The sequence below is a fragment of the Lutjanus erythropterus genome, chromosome 3 (assembly GCF_056507025.1).
Source record: "Lutjanus erythropterus isolate fLutEry1 chromosome 3, fLutEry1.hap2, whole genome shotgun sequence".
NCBI lineage: Eukaryota > Metazoa > Chordata > Actinopteri > Lutjaniformes > Lutjanidae > Lutjanus > Lutjanus erythropterus.
The window spans coordinates 33,461,595-33,477,331 of record NC_139319.1 but is presented as its reverse complement, the minus strand read 5'-3'; the positions used below and the strand labels follow the sequence as shown (position 1 = coordinate 33,477,331).

At 38.3% G+C, this 15,737-nt stretch overlaps 1 protein-coding gene across 1 annotated transcript in view; it reads right to left on the bottom strand.

Annotated features, from left to right (window-relative positions):
* dnah6 (dynein, axonemal, heavy chain 6) overlaps nt 1-15,737 on the bottom strand; it is a 71,263-nt gene that overhangs the window by 33,074 nt on the left and 22,452 nt on the right. The window contains exons 31-45 of the mRNA XM_084714481.1: nt 15,548-15,685; nt 14,198-14,365; nt 13,955-14,103; nt 11,864-11,971; nt 11,508-11,634; nt 10,793-11,005; nt 10,490-10,711; nt 10,239-10,361; nt 8,285-8,467; nt 7,792-7,935; nt 5,464-5,685; nt 3,848-3,995; nt 3,483-3,640; nt 953-1,084; nt 543-714 (exon numbers count right to left, since the gene is read on the bottom strand). Coding sequence (XP_084570607.1) covers nt 543-714; nt 953-1,084; nt 3,483-3,640; nt 3,848-3,995; nt 5,464-5,685; nt 7,792-7,935; nt 8,285-8,467; nt 10,239-10,361; nt 10,490-10,711; nt 10,793-11,005; nt 11,508-11,634; nt 11,864-11,971; nt 13,955-14,103; nt 14,198-14,365; nt 15,548-15,685 — 2,407 coding nt within the window. The remainder of the gene's footprint in view (nt 1-542; nt 715-952; nt 1,085-3,482; nt 3,641-3,847; nt 3,996-5,463; nt 5,686-7,791; nt 7,936-8,284; nt 8,468-10,238; nt 10,362-10,489; nt 10,712-10,792; nt 11,006-11,507; nt 11,635-11,863; nt 11,972-13,954; nt 14,104-14,197; nt 14,366-15,547; nt 15,686-15,737) is intronic.

The following is a 15,737-nucleotide window of genomic DNA, read 5'->3' as shown; positions in this document are numbered from 1 at the left end:
ACGCCAAAGAAAATGGGAAGAGTGGGTGTCAGTTTATTACACCTCAACAACAGTATGTATAGCTGAAGCTTTGAATAATGCACTCTAGCTATATTGAGCAAGTAGTGGGTAGAAAGCAATTGCAGGAGTCACTTAAGCTCATCTTCATGCTGTAATGATGCCTGCTGGGTAAAGAAAGAAAGGGGAGGGAGAAAGGAAAGGAGGCAGAAGGGGTGATGGTGCACATGATTTGGGAGAATGAGACTTAGACAGAGCTTATAAAAGTTGGTAATGTGGCTTGAAGAGATGTATCATAGCTGTACCCCATACTGTGGAGGTGTCATAATTTAGACACTCTGTATCTGTCAGTCTCTTTCAGGTAAGTTTGTGCTGCTGAGGAAAAGAGAAGGCGTACATGCTGCATGCCTGAAGGACGGATGTGTGTCCATTAAAATGCAATCACTGGACTGACTGGAAAGTGTCACCCAAAAAGCTCACTGATTAGGGTCAAAGCCCCTGGGTGTCCAATGACGCTGATCTGAATGTGTGTGCTTACGTCTTACCTTGGACACACTTGGAGAGGTCCCGGAGATTGAAGACATAGTGGGACTTAGCTGGAGTGGGCAGCAGATCTACACTCAAACGGTTGTAAATCTCCACAGCTGCATCCACAATCTGATCGGCACAGTCCTTCACTGCCTGGGAAAACTCACTGAGGAAACCGTTTAGGATGGCCTAAAGGAGGGTTGGGAAGGAAAAGATATAATAACAGGAATTAAAGAAGGGACAAAGTGTGTTGAAAGCAGATTAATATTGAGGAATGTGGTGAAATGGAGAAATGAGACAGAGTGAGCAAGAGTCATCTGTCTCACAAAGATGTACATTCTGGCCACATAAAAATGTTTCTAAACCAACTAAGAACATGAATGTGGGTGTATATACTATGTGTGTGTGTCTGTGCATGTCTCTTCACTTTGAAGATCTGCTTGAGGCTGTGCTCAGAGGGTGTGGGAAGACACAGCATGCTGAAGTGGCGGATGAATCGGGGGGTCACTGGATTACGCCCACCGCCTGGTGGAGCACATGCTGCTGCAATGGTCATTTCCTGGACAAAAGGAAGAAAGAGGAAGAGCACATAATTTTTCTCAATTAATTTAGTCTATGAAATGTCAGAAAACAGTGAAAAATGCCCAGCAGATATGAAATAGTGTAAAGATTTCATATCACAATTGTAGAGACCAAAATATAAAACAGTTATTAGTATTATCAAGGTACTGTTAAAATTTGTTGAGAATTTTCAGAAAGTACTGATACACACACTGAAATCATCATGTTTTATATGGAAAATGTCTCAACAATTTGAAATGGCGTTAAGTCCTTTGTGATGTCAGTGTTTTTACTGAGACAAAACAAACTCACTTTATTGATGCTGGACAGTATGTTTCAAAGTGCAATAATCAAACATTTTTTTATTTATTTATTTTATTTTTTATGATAATTAAAATTTCAAACAGTAATACTAATTGTCAGGAATTTTACTGTTGTTTATTGAAAATTTGAGTATTGAGTCCAAGGCCAGATCTTTGTAGGGACATTTCTTCAAGTTCACACATTTCTTTGTTTTTTGATAATGTGATAAATCATACTGTGGACTTTTTATTTAGGTATGGTCTTAAGTTTTTGGCATTGTTACATTCTTACATGCTTGACAATTAAAATTTTTTGATTGATTTTCTTTCAATCTACTAATCATCTGGTTGACTAATTGTTTCAGCATTACTAAATATTTATTTCAATGTCCAAGGTAGCCGGTGGTAGCATCCAGCTGGAGATGAGGGAAAATTTAAAAGAACTGCCTTCTAATAAACTGTACGCATGCAAATATAGTTCCAAATAAAGTTATAGCTTCAGTTCAGTTTGTCTTTCTTGTTTACCCATTTGAATTTTCTCTCCATTTTAAGGCATACATAAAATTAATTTAAACATAAAATCCAATCCAATCTAATCCAATCAGATCTGTAAGCAACAGGAATATTTATACTGCTCTAAAGCCTGACATTCAGCATTTGGAAAGCTGCAGATAGTGAAGTAACTATATTAGCATTTCTTTAGATTCAAAAAATCCATAAGGGCAATATGCATTTTATTTGCTCCTGGGGTAAACAAAAATAAAACAAAACAAAATCATATTGACTGTGAAAGTAATAAGATTCTCTATGTGAGAAGGTGGTAGAGGGATGGAGCATCAGATGGAGAAACAGAATTGGTCAGAATACCTGTGAAGGCAGGTGGATGTAAAATACAGTCCCTCCTATAGCTGTCTTGCTTGTTATGCTGCACAGATTTCGGCTTTAGTCAGTAAGAACATGAGGTAGGTGTTAACCTTTGGACTTTTTTAAACAATCCAGATTGTGATACATTTCATGACTAAAAATTTAATTTAAAAAAGTATTTTAGCATAAATTAGCTAAATAAAAAATAAGTATATTGAATAAATTAAGTTTGATGCTTTAATTGTATTTTTGAATGAAAACCACATACACCTTCTCTTTTTCCTCTGAATTTAAGCTTTAATATTAGTGTAGTATAGTGGTATATAAACGCTCTTTGCATGTGTATGTCCTTGCACTGTCTGTCTGTCTGTGGTGCAGGGGATTATCACACAAGATCCTGAATGTATTGTGTATGTATTATGTGCAACTCTAACATCACATATACTCACGCGCACACCAACACACACACACACACAAACACACACACACTTAATGGGTACACTATATAAACACAAATACAGATGCGTGCGCGCACACACACACACACAGGCACACAAGATGAATGAGTCTCTCATATAAATGGACAAACTTCATTAAATGTCCAGCTAGAGAACAAATTACGTTGATACTGACTGTGTAAAAACAAAACTTAAGACATATATATATATATATATATATATATATATATTCTTTTTAGCTTAATGACCAATCGAACATTACAAAGGCCCTCTGCCATTTTGGGAAATACGGTTATTTGCCATCTCACCCAGAGAAATCATTTTCATGTCTCTGTGTTAAATACAGCTCCTGGATGGTTTAGCCTAGTTTAGCATAAAGACTGGGAACAAGAGGAACCAGCTAGACAAGTTCAGTCTAAGAAGCCCCGCAGGACTGTCTTGTTGGCAGGACGTCTCTTCTGTATAATGTGTAGAAATATAAAATCTGAACTATGGTTAAAGGGGCACATATGTGGATTATAGATTAGAGCTAGTCTGGCCCAACAACAGCGGAGCCATGTTCTTCTAAATGTTCTATCCAACAACTGTTCTAACTGAATACTCAAAGGCATGTTTACTTGTCTGTTTGCAGATTCATAAAGCAGAGGAGTACATGCTGTAGAACACTATAACCGCCAATTCCATGAGGCCAGATGTAAGATGTATGCATATACATGATTACTGTTAAATGTGCCATTGCAATGTTGCTCATATTATTTGAACATATTTATACCTGGATCTCCTTCCAGAAGAACTTGTTTCTATCATAGAAGCCAGAAAAGTCCTGGAACTGGCGCAGCAGTTCAATAGGGGGCTGAGAACCGTAACTGTCCAGCTTAGGCATATTGAGGTCATCCACAAAGACCACTAACCTCTTGTTACCAGGAGCACCTACAGGGAGAAGGGGTAAAAGTTTAACAGATGTACAGACAGATGGGAAGAAATGATGATGTGGTTTGACGTAGATGCAGGACAGTGAAGGTTAACTGCATGAACAGCTACATGAACAGATGAACTGTCTCAATACCAGTTTTTACACAGATTTTCTATAATTCAGTATATGAATGTTTGGGTGGTAATTCAACAGCAACCCAGTACCCAGAATGTTTTTCCTCTTTTTCTCCAGTTTGGACTCAATGATCTCCTGCGTGCGGGCAGAGGAGGTTTGAGCAGAGAAGTTGATGTAGACTGGAAGGTATCCTGCTTTTTCCTGGATACTGCTAAGAAGGCCCCGAGCCACCACTGACTGTAAGTAACAGACACATGACAATATTTCTGTATTACCAACAGTTTTATTGAATTTTATTTTATCTTGATTTTTTTTTTGTTAAAGCTACAACAATGAGTTATGAAACAGTCACAATTTAATACTGATGCTTCTATATGACCTACATAAGTTAACAAGACCATCAGTGAGAAGATTTAGTATTTCTTCATAGTTATTCTTAACGCCTGCAACCTGGTCAGAGTCTCTGTGAAATCCGATTAAAAAGAGATTTTGTTTTCATTTTCCCAAGTTACAGTGAGTAGCACATTAACCAGTCTATAAGAAGCAGGGGGAGATTTCTATTTAGATTATTTTATTTTTGACAATATATTTTGATGCTATTATGATAGAAACAGCACCACTTTTGTCTACAGGGGCCTCCAAAATCAACAAAATATGAAAGTTCCTTGAAATAGCTTTGGATGTCAGGTTGCACTTAGGCTTGCAGAGGGTCAGGAGGTTAGCTATGTATTCTGGAGCTGACCCTCTATCAGCCTTAAAAGTACTCATTAAAATTTTAAAATGTAATCTGAGATAGACTGGACTGGAGATAATTAAGTGATTTTAAAATCGGTGTAATTTGTAATGTGTTCTTATGTTCCTATCATAATAATCTTGGATTTTTCTTACTTCACCTGTGGAAAATTTGATGCCATCCAGCTACTGATCTCTGCCATACACATGTGGAGGTTGCTTTTTGATTGGTGTCATTAGGTCAAAGGAGATATATTACTGCGTGTCACTGGCATCAAAATGTTAACTCCATAGGGGTGCTGGAGATGACTGATAATCCCCAGTTTCCACACAGAACAACCATCCCGAAAGATACATCAGGAACCGATGTAAAGCCAGAGTTACCGGTATTGATGATTTTAGTGGGTATTCTTATCTTTCATTTACTCATGAGCTCCAGCTATATCTTCTCCAAAACAAACAGGGTTGAAATATGCTTGAGGAAAGATAAGCACAAATGACCTTGTATGGAGACATAAGCCTGGGGTGTCATTAGATTGTATGTATATTGACTATTCACACCTTGAAAATCTCAGCTACACACAATATGTATCTGTGGCCCTCTGTGTCCAACAAATTGAATGGTGACTGTGGGAAAGATTTCCAGTAGCTGTGAAAGAAATCAGTGCACAGAGCCAAATACCAGTAATTGCTGAAAATCCTTCACTATAATATTTAGACAGTGTTTGCAAACTCACAGACAAAGAAGCATGTCTCAACCTTAGTACATGCAGTAGGTCCTGACAAACCATGTGCAAAAAGCAACCAGAGGAACTTACTTTTTTGGTGGCACTGCCAGTATTCACTGTAAAACCAGCTGTGGTAGACCAGTGATTTTCCTTTTTACTTCTTTATATTAGGTCAGTGTGCTAAGATTTAAAGTACAGTATATTACAGTGTTGCTACTATTTCTACTGTACCCATGAATCCTTACCTTCCCTACTCCAGTGCTGCCAGTAAAGAGTACAGAGCGATGCACTGATAGCAGTTTCTCCATCACGTAGCCGTAGCAGACAGTATCTGTGGTGGGAACCAGCATCTCAAAAAAGGGCTGCTCCCTGTTATATTTAAATGAAGGGACTATCTTCTCCCATGGCGCCAGACATTTGTGGTTAAAGTTCATGTAAACACTCCACAAGGTAGCATTCTTCGGCAGCTACATGGCACAGATGAATGGACATCAATCACCAAAGATGAAAATGCACACAAAAAGTAGAGTAATTCATTTTACGAAATGCATTAAAGTATCTACATTTGACTGCATGCCATTAGTTATAAAACCCCCTAGTAATAAGGCATTAAAGTGACAGTTCACTCCAAAATCAAAAACACGTATGTTTTCCCTGGCCTGTAGAGCTATTTCTTTTTTTGTTTTTTGGTGCGAGTTGCAGAGTTTTGGAGAAAAAGATATCAGCATTTCTGGGGTGCCCCTGTAGCTCTGTTGGTAGAGCAACAGTACTGAGGCACCTGTGGCCTTTTACTGCGTATCACTCCCTCCCTCTGCCCCTTTTCCTGTCAACTCTTCAGCTGTCACTGTCAATATAGGCAACCCCCCCCCCCCCAAAAAAAAAAAAAAAAAATATTTGCCTTTCCCCAATATAGTGGGACTAAATGACACTTGGCCCAATGTGGTCAAAGCACAAAAAAGGAAAGAAGAAAAATTAAAAACCAGTGTCTCTTTCCAAAAATCATGACCTGGTCACTCAAGATAATTCATACATCTTGTTGTGAGCAGTTTCATGTTTCATCTTTTTATTAGAGGGAAAGTAGTTTTGGTAGATTCTAAAGTAGTTCTAGTAGATTCTACTGCAGATAGAAAGTGAAACTGCTCACAACAATATCTATAGACTATTTTGAGCAACTGGGTCATGATTTCTGGAAAGAGACATTGTTGAGTTTTTCAAATGTTTTCTTTTTTTGTCACCATCTGCTTCTGTTATATTTCATATATTTGTTATATATTCTGTTATATTTGAGAGAAGGCTGATGTCTCTACAGCCAATATATCCAAAACTGGCTACTCACACCAAAACAGTATAGATGGATAAATAACACTACAGGCCAGAGGAAATATGTATCTTTAATCTTTGGGGTGAGCTGTCCCTATAAAGAAACTTATTCTACTCTGTTGTTGAGAGCTGTTGCTGATTGTAGTTTCTGTTATGTGGTACTATGGATGTTTCTCTGTGGTATGTGAATTAGGATTTGTCTGCCATATTTGTTTCCCTGAATCCAGCTGTAACTGATGTGTGTATGTGCAGTTTTTCCCTCAAGCTACACAGCAGGGAGCCTGCTGCAGTGGCTTCGTCTCATGGTAAACAAACAAAAATATACAAGCAAACAGTCCTCTGATATAAATAACGTTTAAATGAAATTTCAGGTCCTTATGCACAGACAGATGAACAGATGTGGAAGCATGTGGGATGTTCCAGAAGATACTCTGCAGCTTTCATAAATCTTTTGCTTAACATGCTCACTCCACCATCAGGTGAGTGAGCCATGTTCCTACCCAACTGTGTTCTGCCTCTGTCAGTAAAACATTCCTTCAATCATCTGCTGCTAATGCCAGCCAAGACAAACCTCAAACAATTATCTTTCTATTTCCTCTTAGACTGAAAGACTGAAGGATCCATAACATCAGCCTCCACCTTCTCATATTCTCTGCGCCTGGTCCTTTACAAATAAAAATTATTTCCTTCATTCTATAATTGCCAATTCATAATTCTGTAAGGGTGATGAAGTAAAATAATAGTATGCAATAGACTTTTATATAACCTTGGCACAGAGCTCATCCTATCCATCTGATTTAGCTTACGTTCCTTGTAACCCATTGAGGGTATAACTAAATTGTACAATATGGATGCTCTTTTTTAATGGCTACATTTCACACAAGTGACTGATATCATAGAAAAGAATCCTCTTTAGGATCAGGAGTGCTTCAGCTAGATACATCCAGTGCCAAGAGTGCTTTGGTGTAATATATAATATGAGCTAACCTACAGGCCTTTTCACATATTTCATGTCGATACCAGCAATGTGTGGGTAAATGGATTTGACCCTCAGTAATACAGATGAGGGATAAAAGTGCCTTGGATGGCAGAGAGGAATTTACCTGCAACAGTGGACATGTGAGATGTACAGTTTTGTTTTTTTTAATGTCAGTGTGTTATGAACATATGTGGTTATAATGCAGTATAGTGTAAAAAAACATAACTCTGTCCTGTCCATCTATCTCTACATATATTTGTGGTTGTGTGCATACCTTTGCATTGCTGTTGTCCTCAAACTGCTCTCGGACAAAGGTGTCAAAAGCATCCCAGTGAGAACTGGTCAGGTTGCCACCTACTGCCCATAGGTAGCAAAATATGAAGGTCTGGCATAATACGCTGTTGAGATGCTTGGAATCCTGACACCACCACCACAACGCACAGATACACAAACATGAGAGAGGAAAAGTCTCGGTTAGTAAGTAATGACAAGTAATGGTTCAAAATTAAGCATACATATAACCTAAATTATGCTCTTGTCAGTTTGTATACTTGTGGAGTCCAATCATCTATAAGGTGTTGGTGTCATGTGTGACTTAAGAAGAGGTTCTGCCTTGACCTTTTGTCATCTCACTTTTCTTATCTTCCCACAGCAACTCTTTTGATTACAGTCATTGTGCAAAAGTGTCCTCATTTGCATTAACAGACTGCACCACAGACAGAAAGGAGACAAATTAAAGTGACACTTAAATCTTGTGATAAATGTACCATTCTGAGGTCTGGCCCTCCTTCGCCCAGCAGTAGTGCCTCTAGGAGGGAGCAAAGTGTGGTGACTTTACTGATGTCCACCTGGCGAATCGCCTGGGTACAGTGCTTCAACACGAACTGAAGACCCTTCTCCACATACTGCTCAAACAGCTCCAGGAGGTATGTTCGCACTGGGTCTGGGAGCTAAAAACACAACACAGAGCAAAAGAAGAAAGAGCGTCACACAGAGACTGATGTAGGCAGAAGAGGGTAAGGTTAAGAAGTGATCTTTAAGATTCGTTTATCCACTTAACCACTGAAGTAACCTCGTTAGAGTGACTTTTTTGGGAAGAACATTTATTTACTTTCCTGCGAAGATTTAGATGAGAAGATCAATGTCACTCTCATATCTGTCTGCTAAATTTGACAGTTACGTAACCTTAACATAAAAAACATAAAGCAAGGGGGACCCATGTATTCTGTCTCTGTGGAAAGGTAGAAAAAAATCCACCTGCAAAGTTCACTTATGTCACTTCCAGTCTTCAGACTTTATCCTAAGCTATGCTAACTGTCTGGTTGTAGCTTCATATTTAATGGACAGACATGAGGGTGGTATTGATCTTTTCATCTAACTCTCAGCTTATGTTCCATAATGTTGAAATATTTCTTGAACAAGGAGAGTTTTAGAGCAAAAGAAGACAGAGAATTAAAATAAGAGTGGGCAGTGCGCTCCCTTTACTCAAGAGACAGAGAGAGAGAGAGAGACTCCTAAGTGGAAATCAATACAAAATTAATTACAGACTCTAACAACTCCACATTTTTCTGAAAGTGTAAATGTTGTCCCATCCAAAGCAGAATGCAACAATTAAAACTAAGAAAAGAAAGTCCATTTAAAAAAAATACTTGTTAAAAAAAAAAAAAGAGCTGAAGTAGCTTAATGGAGAGGATGAACTACTGAAAAGTGAAAGAAAAATGAGCAAAGACAACAGAAGAAGGCAGAAAAAAGAAAAATAACAAAAGCAAAAACCAAATGCACTGTCAACAAACAGAATAATTAAACACTGAGACAGAGAAATACACAATGAAAGAGAAAAAGAGAGTTAAAAGTTGAGAGGAGAGATGACCGACTCTTACTGCAGTGTTAAGTCACCCTAAGCGGCTCAGGGATAATCTTGCAAGCTATAAACTTTGATGTGATGTACCATCATCAATGTTTATGTTGATGCTAAAGTTCTCCTGCTTGTAATGCCTGTGCACATTACTAGCCATGTACCAGTGTACAAACAGTCAGGAACATACAGTCAGTCTCAGACATAGAGAAAACTAGAGCAATGATGGACCACTGTCTGTATGTTCTCCCCAGCTTTGTCTGTAATCAAGGGTGCAGAACTAAGAACTATACTGCTTTAAAGGCACTTAATGGGTTATTTCGGATTCACTGAAGTCACATAATAACACAAACAAACTAACTGATTGAGGCAGCCATAGACCAGAAACTCCTGTTTTCTGTGATGTAAAATGTTTTTGCCAAAGGACTCTGGTTGTTTTGGAGAGAGTGATATTTGGATTATATAACGTCTTTTTCACATTAAAAAAGGCTGTCCAATGGCCGACTTTTCAAAGCAGTGAAAATATTCTAAATATATCATTTTAACTGCCATTGATGTTTTTCAGATGGTACTTTTTTAGGTAGCTGAAATGTGTTTTGCTGCTGACCCTGTCCAAAGCAGTACACTGTTTATCTTCCATGCTGGCACTACAATCTGCTTGTGAGTGTGCCGACCACCATCTACTGCAGGTAAGACACTAACTATGGATAAGTACCTCATACAATCCCAACTCAAAAAACTGTCTGTCTTTTTAATGCCAAGCCTCAACCATGAATTCTCTGTTATAATGAACATACTTTTAGCCACTTTCAAAAGTTATCTCCCACCAATTCCATATACTGGTCTAAAAGAAATACATATACAACCTTGGCTCCTAGACCACTGATCCATGTCTGGACATAGGGGATCCACTTGAGCTCATCTGGGTCAATATATACCATCCCACAACGACTGACTGTGGCTGGAGATGCTACAGCCAAGTCCTGGACCTGAAAAACACATTTACAGAAGAAACACAAATAATCTAGGGAAACTTCTAAGTATAGACTAAAGCAGAGTACATCAAACTCATATTCAAGACAAAAAACTGACTACTTTCACTGCTTTCAGCTCTAACCTCAAACACCATATGTATGGAGGGAGTAAGTTTGATTCGCTCGCTGTTAGCCAGACAGAGCATCTTGTTGTCATCCAGCACCGTGTTCATGTTTTCAATCCAGAGGGCGTCAACTGGCCCGTCACAGACCACCCATTTGTGGTCATCACTGGTGTCACTGACTGCATCACGGACGCTCAGCGCCATCAGTCCATCACGCCATTCCAGTGTTAATGTGTTGACCTGAGGGGTTGAAGTAAATAATCAATCAAAGTAGAGAGGTGCAAAGAAGCTCCTGTATCATTTATTCTCTGGCTACAGTACCTCTCCATAAAGCTCTCCCATTGTGACAGATTTGGGGTTAAGAACATATGTCTTAACAGGCTGATAGAAGGGGTTGTTAGCCTTGTGCCCTGTGCAATGGAGGGTCTCCAGTGTGTCTGCCAGGACAGTGTAGACAGTGGTCTTACCTCCACCAGCAGGCCCTACCAACATGACACCATGACGCACTAACATGGTCTCATACAGCTGGATCACCTAATAAAAAGAAGTGGAAAGCAGAGGAGGTAACAAGATTAACTAATGTCAATGGAGCCAAAGCTTGATAATAGCTTATTCCCCTGTACCATCAACCTCCAGTGTCCAAAAACTATTACAAAGCATTGTATTGCTCGTAAATGGGCTACATTTATACAAAATAGTGCTTTTATCCATAGTGCTTAAAGTTTACAATTTGCCTGTCGTTTATCCATTTACACACACATTTATTGCAAGTAATTGGGGTTCAGTGTCTTGCTCGATCATACTTTAACATGTAGGCTCCTTTTGCCATTGGAAATACAACTGTGACCTGTTTAAAAGGTCCACATTTTCAGCAAGCATGAACAGGCATGGGGATAAGTGCCTTAGCCTAACATGTTGGTGGTTGAATTAAGAATAATACCAGCATTGTGTTTTAAAAATGTGCACATTACATACAAAGTATTTTACAGAGCAAAAATATTCAAAATTAAATAAATAAATAAATTAACAAAAATACCTTCTCGGTCATGTTAGCCAGAGGCTGCAGGTTTCGCTTAACCAGAGAGTCCAGGATGGTGGAGTGTAGCACACCGTAGTCGTGTTCAGGGATACACACACCAGGGAAGAGGTCTGATAGGATACCGCTGGAGGGAGAGGTTGGCATAACACATACTCATATACAGTATTCACACAAACACACAATAAAAAATATTGTTTTCACATGTAACAGCATTAAAAATAACCTTTTCTCACTGAAGCTTGTATTCATTGTCTGGTGTAATATTCCAATGTCCTGTTAGATGTCACAATGTGTGCAACTGGAAGTACCAGAAGTAAGATGTACTTTGTTACCAAAATGACTGATCATCTTACCCAAACAGCACAGCATCATCAACAAGAAACTTTGGCAGGTTGGAATCCCTCAGGGCTCTTATAAGAACCACATCCTCACTGAGGTGGGGGTTATTTCTCTTTAGAGACCTAAGAACACACAAATAAAAAATCATTACTTTACTAATTATATGCATTTCATGCAAACTTTGTTATACATCAGGCATTTTCTTCAAGATGGTGCAAGTTGCATCAGTTGCATTCATTGACATAAATATTAATAATAAAGGAGAAGTAATGATACAATGGGAAAATTAATTAGTGTAAAATAGAGTCACTACAAATACAGACATAATAGAGATAAAACGCAGTCGACAAGCTAATAATTAAATATTACGCAATCTGACCTCCACTCGATTATAAAAAACAAAGCAAAAAAACATTAGAGACATTAGAGTGGGAGATAATGAATGTGTGCTTAGTGTGGAATGAGCAGACTCAGAGGAGTAATATCTAAGCAAAGCCAGACAATGAATCACAAGCCAATTACAACAGTTCCCTGAGCTTCAGCTAATAACCAACAGGCAAAAGCATGACTTTCAATACATATGGTCAAGAACATCTATTCAAATTCATTTATGCACCCACGCAGACCAGGAACAACCGTGCTTTAGCTGTCTCCAAATCTTTCTTTTGTCTACCTAATATTGTTACTCATCTCCTCATGTGTCCTAAGGCTATTTTATGTAGAGTGAAAACTATTTGACTGAGTGAAGGAATTACACACAGATGACACACAGTGAAACTGGTACTGAATTGAAGAAATGCTTATCTTCTCTAATCAACTGCAGCCACAGCAACAAAGAAATGGATCATTTCAACAGTCTCTTACCCTCAAATCTGACTAAACACTAACACAGTAGATTATTTTTTGTTTTTACATTGGATTATTTCATGTGGGGTTCTTTGAGGCACTTACTGATATTACCTTCAGTGAATTGCATTCGGCAGCCCCCAGTTTGGAGAAGCAGAGAGGCTGAAATATGCACTGCTGTGGACAGGGTCAACAACAAAAGGTGTTTTAGCCCCTTCAAAAAAGTCCACCTAAAAAAATTATTATGAGTTTAAATGTACATTATGTTAACAATATTTTCACCACTTTACTTTGCTGTCACACATTCATTTTTACAGCAGGAAAACCCTGTTATATGCGTCAAGTATCACTCTCTCCAAACCAATCAAACTCCATGGATGAAATCAGTAATTTTATCTTGCAGAACACAGGTGTTGCTGGTCTATCTCTGCATCGATCTGTTAATTTGTTTGTGTTATTGTGTGTCTTCTATGTTTTAAAATGATAGTTGGATTTCACTAAAGTCACACAATTAAACACACAAACCAACAGATCAATGCAGAGATAGACCAACGCCTCCCATGTTCTGCACAGTAGTGCAGTACTAATTACTAATTTCACCCAGGGAGTTTGGTTGGTTTGGAAAGTGTGATATTAGGCTTACATAATGTCAGTTTCCCGTCAGAAAAGGATAGCTGATGACAAGATAAAATGATGAAAATATTCTAATTACAGTGTACATTTAAAATAATATGATTTTTTTAGGCACACCTTTTTTAAGTGGCGAAAACATCATTTGTTGCTGAACCTGTCCACAGCAAGTAATTGCCTAGCTACCGTGCTGGTCTTCCTCTCTTCTTCTACAAACAGGGGTGTGCCAACCAGCATTTACTGTAAGTAATACACTCACTTTTGAAAAGAACCTCATACAACACCACTCAAAATAACAAACTATCCATTTAATCCAATGCAAATGCATAAAAAAAAACTACTGAATCTGAACTATCCCTTTAAAACATTAGCTGGACATATAAGAGTTTACAAACATGACTGTCTAACTCACTGGTGACGACTGCCTCTGCAAAGTACTAAAACATAACCACTGTGTGCTGATTAGCAATATACCCATTTAACATTAATAGTCATAGGACATTGTATGTGGAAGCTTAGTATACTGTGTGTACTTATGCATGTGTGTCACCAACCACAATGGTCCTTCTGGTTGTTCTATAACTGAATGCACATGTGTGTCAGTGTACGTATGAGTGTGATGTTCTGACCCAGCCATGACCAGGACAGACTTGACTGCTCTCATGCCAAAGTCGTAGTGGTCCTGCTGGGACAGCTGCTCGGAGCACAACTTGTACATCTGCGTCATTTTCCTTGCTAGTGTCTTACTCGATTCAAATCCCTCTGAGTACAAAATCACCTGGAGTGAGGAAGAGAAACAGGTGAATGATAAACTGTTATGTAGACAAAATAAGGAAGTGTACACAACAATGCACATGCAGAGAGTTTGTTACCTCAGCAATGAGTGCGTAGTTTGGCACCATCATGGCTATGGGCCTGAAGAGAGCTTTAAGGTTGTCGGGTAGCTCTGTCCTTCCAGCATAGCCTGGGTTCATGGTGATGAACGCGGCGCATGTCATCACCAGCTTGATCTCCTGGCCTTCAAATCGAAACCTTGAAAGCTGCATAAAACAGAGTTGAGTGAGATGCTCCTTATGTCTGTATGAGGCAGTGACTTATGGACCAAATTAACTTCTAATTTATGTAATCTAATCAGACTCCTAACCTGATGTATTTCTCTATGTCCTCTAAGGAAAATACAGCAATGCTGATATACATCATTGGCTGATATTCAGGTGAAATTGTAGCACAGGCCTAATCAAGAGATAGAATGTGGGCCCTTTAATGACCTCAATGTAGCCCTTTGATCATTTATAAATATGAAAAAAGTATATAATTGTGATTTTATTTCAATAAATTTGCAAACATTCTAAGTTAATGGGTGTTTACATTGCTTATTAGAAAGTCAGCATTATATTAGAAGACTAATTACCCCATTCATTGTTTATGTTTGTTGTTAAGCACAGAGACACTTATTATTTTAAATAGCCCTTTCTCAGGCTGTTTCAGAAGAGGGAACTTGGGAAACTCACACTGAGTGAAAAAAAATTGTTAAATGCAACATTGAGTTTATTAGAACAATGAGCTACTTCTAATATAAGATCAAAAAGGTGCATTGTTTTTTCCTGTACTCTTTTATATAATGTTTCTTCTACAACTGGGAAACTAAGACAGTGTAGAAAAAGGTGTGTAAAAGGTATGGTAAGGTAAAGGTGAAAAGGTGCATTTGTTTAATACATTTAAATTCATATGTTTTCAGATCAGATATAGGTAATTTATATGCCCTGCCCCTTGGCGCTTCTTCAAATCTGACCCTTGTGAAAAAAAACTGAACAGGGCTATTGTAGCATATTATTTGATCAAAGCTGTGTGCATTGGGTCATAAAATGAAAGATTAAAGCTAACGTGTTGTGTGATATCCCATGGAATTCACTGTCATTCAGCTGTGTAAAGCGAATTACAGATGTTTTGTTGAAACTCAAAGAAAACGTATAAAGTGTAACAGTTTCTTCGATCTATAAAACATTTACAGTGACAAAGTCTAATAGAAGACCATCATCACAAAGGTAGAGTGGAATCACAGTGGAGTCTAACTGTTGAATGACTGACAGTTTTGACATCTGTAAGGCACATAACTTGATGCATGCAATGTCCTTAATTCTTCTCCATACATAGGATGAACTGTGTCTTACAACAAAGCAAAAGTACTGTGTAAGTGTGTGTGTGTGTGTGTGTGAGTGTACCTTTGCAGCTTTGGCGTTTCGTATGGTTATGAGCTGCTGAGCGATGACAGACAACACTTCAATGTCGATTCGGTTAAATTCATCAAAACAACACCAAGCACCCGACTGAGCAAGCCCACTGAAGAAGCGCCCCATCATCTGGAAGAGAGAAGTTTCACTGATTAAAAGTAAGAAAAATACATGTATTATT